The sequence below is a fragment of the Limulus polyphemus genome, unplaced genomic scaffold (genome assembly GCF_000517525.1).
Source record: "Limulus polyphemus unplaced genomic scaffold, Limulus_polyphemus-2.1.2 Scaffold1707, whole genome shotgun sequence".
NCBI classification, from domain to species: domain Eukaryota; kingdom Metazoa; phylum Arthropoda; class Merostomata; order Xiphosura; family Limulidae; genus Limulus; species Limulus polyphemus.
Window position 1 is genome coordinate 141,289 of NW_013667317.1, and position 2,513 is coordinate 143,801.

General features: G+C 29.6%; 1 protein-coding gene across 4 annotated transcripts in view; it reads left to right on the top strand.

Moving 5' to 3' along the window:
* LOC106464639 (brefeldin A-inhibited guanine nucleotide-exchange protein 1-like) overlaps nucleotides 1-2,513 on the top strand; it is a 101,486-nt gene that overhangs the window by 20,672 nt on the left and 78,301 nt on the right. For all 4 annotated transcript variants that reach the window (XM_022392385.1, XM_013924796.2, XM_022392386.1 and 1 more), the window contains exon 6: nucleotides 872-952. In XM_022392385.1, the coding sequence (XP_022248093.1) occupies nucleotides 872-952 (81 nt within the window). The remainder of the gene's footprint in view (nucleotides 1-871; nucleotides 953-2,513) is intronic.

A 2,513-nucleotide genomic window follows, 5' to 3' on the forward strand; every position in this document is an offset into this window, starting at 1 on the left:
ATGAGAATTATAACAAGCACAAAATGGTTATGAGGTCGGTCTGAAAGAGTTAACTCATCTTGGTTTGAATACGTGTAAATCCTATCTGCATACTTCATGAGACAACTTTATTGTTGAATTTAGGAGAAAACAAGTTCACACACATGCTCCTGTTTTTCAAAGAATCCCCTGTGAACATGGCATATGTATGTGTATGTTAGCTTGACTCCAGGTACCTGCCCAAGACAAAGACACGTGGATTAATCTCCTCCCCCTACATTTGGAATGTAGTACAATGAATTTGAGAAAATAGTGATTTTTTAAAAATTATTTTGAATAAATCATACATAAAGTTTATTCTTTTTTGCATTTGAAATGCTTTAGCTATGTTTCCATTAATATCTGTTTTAGTGTTTTTTATTACTTAATAAAATAATCTATTGAAAATATTTTTAACACTGTTTCATATCAACTTGTTGCTAAACCTCTTTTTTTTTGTTGTTGTTCTGATATCTATCCTCAGTATGGATTCAGTTAATATTAGAGGATGTGTTATTCATCTTTTATAAATACCAGCTTTTTTTTATAAGTAGATTGCCTAATAAGCAGCTGTAAATGTTCCTAAAAAGTTAAAAATTGGGAATGTTATTCAATACTAGTGAGTTCAAAGTAGGTTTTACATCTTTTTTTCATACACTTCACTATTTCTAAGTTTTCCTATCTATAATTATTGTTTCAGACATCAGAGGTGAACTAGCTGTATTTAATGTTTTTTAAATAAAATCCTTGTAAACTGAATGCAATAAAAAAACACATTATGATTCAATACATTGTTTCAGCTACTACAGTTATTCCTCAGTTCTTTTTGCATTAAATATTTATTTTTATTTAGGCTTCAGATTCCAAGATAAAAGAGGAAACATCAGATCAAGACGTACATGAAAAGGATTCAAGAGCTTTGTCTATGTCAGATGTAAGTAATTGGGAATTGAAAGTGAAGGTACTTAGTTAAATTTCGGCCAAACATGACTGACTTAGAGGAAGAATGCACCATTCGTTTGATGCTGTTTCATTGCCAGTAAAGTTGTAAATGGGGTTGATCTATACACAGTTATCCAGTTGGGAGGTGCTAACAACCAACTGGGTTAAATCCTTTGTTAATGTTTGTTTTCTGCATTAGTACCAGTAATTGTAGTATACAATGAAATTTTCTAACTTAAAGAACTATTAAATAGTCTAAGCACTGTATTAGTTTTAATTTCTAAATGTTATCTGCTGAGTTTTGTTTACCAGGCTTTTATAAACCAGCAGACATGTTTTTTCCAATATCACATGAAAAATGACTAAAATTTTGCATTTAACTTTCAAGTATCTAACAAGAAGAGGCAAACTATGCCAATGAATAATTGTGAATGTGAACTTGTCACTGAAATATTAACAGTATGCTAAATATTATGTGATTTCAGACACTGCATTGTACCAAAAACAGTGTATAAAAATATGATTAATAAACAACTTTTTAAAACAGAAGTATTGGGAACACAAAAGTTTACCTTGAACTTGAAAGTAATGGTGGTTCCGATCTAGTTGCAAAATGATATACTTATCTGATTTAAGATAGCTTACGTCATCACGTTTGTTGACTCACATTAAAAATTTTATTGAACTACTATTTCATGTCAGTAAGTTTGGTATCAAACTGTAGATAAATTATAATTCAAATTTTGTTATTATACATTACTCAGTTTCTTTATTTAAAAGTATATATTAAAAAACATAGATAAACATCGGTTTTTGTGTGTCACTTGGTATGTTGAATGCAGCACTGGTTAAAATTAGATGTTTGTGATGTCAAAATACTAAGTATAATTTTGTATGAATTAGGAACTCAAATTACTGATATTGACTATAAACTAAGAACCTTTTATCTTTTCTTTTTTTGCTAAGATATTGCTCATGTAATAAATGAAACACAGTGGCACTCTGCCCACCTCTTTACATTTTTGGAAATGCTCCATTATATACACTTACTTCAATATATGACATGTGAATGGCCTCCTAGTGGCTTTCTCAGCCATTTTCATGTGTTAGGACACCATCTCTTTCTTTCGAGTCAAGATCTTTTTCAAAGCGGTAGGTTGTGTCTTTCGTCTGCTTCAAATTTCATATTTCTTTAGACCCAAATATAGCTTAGTTACTAAGCTTGTTAAGTTATAATGGAACTCTGTGCTATTAATATGGTAATTTATGATTTTTAGGTTATTCAATTATATATATAACCCCTAAAAATTATTTTGTTTCATATCCTCCCCGTTCCAAATTTTAAAAAGCTTAGCAACCTATGTCAAGCAGCAACCGAGTACAAAGGTCATAACTAGTAGAGATAATTGTTTTATTTACTTCTTTATTTACTGTTCTATGTTTTAAAAAACATAAGTTTAAGAACTTATTTCTAAATAATAATGATATATATAATGTATAATAATGGAAATGTGACTGTATTTTACAAAATACTAGTCTACTAAAACACAGCC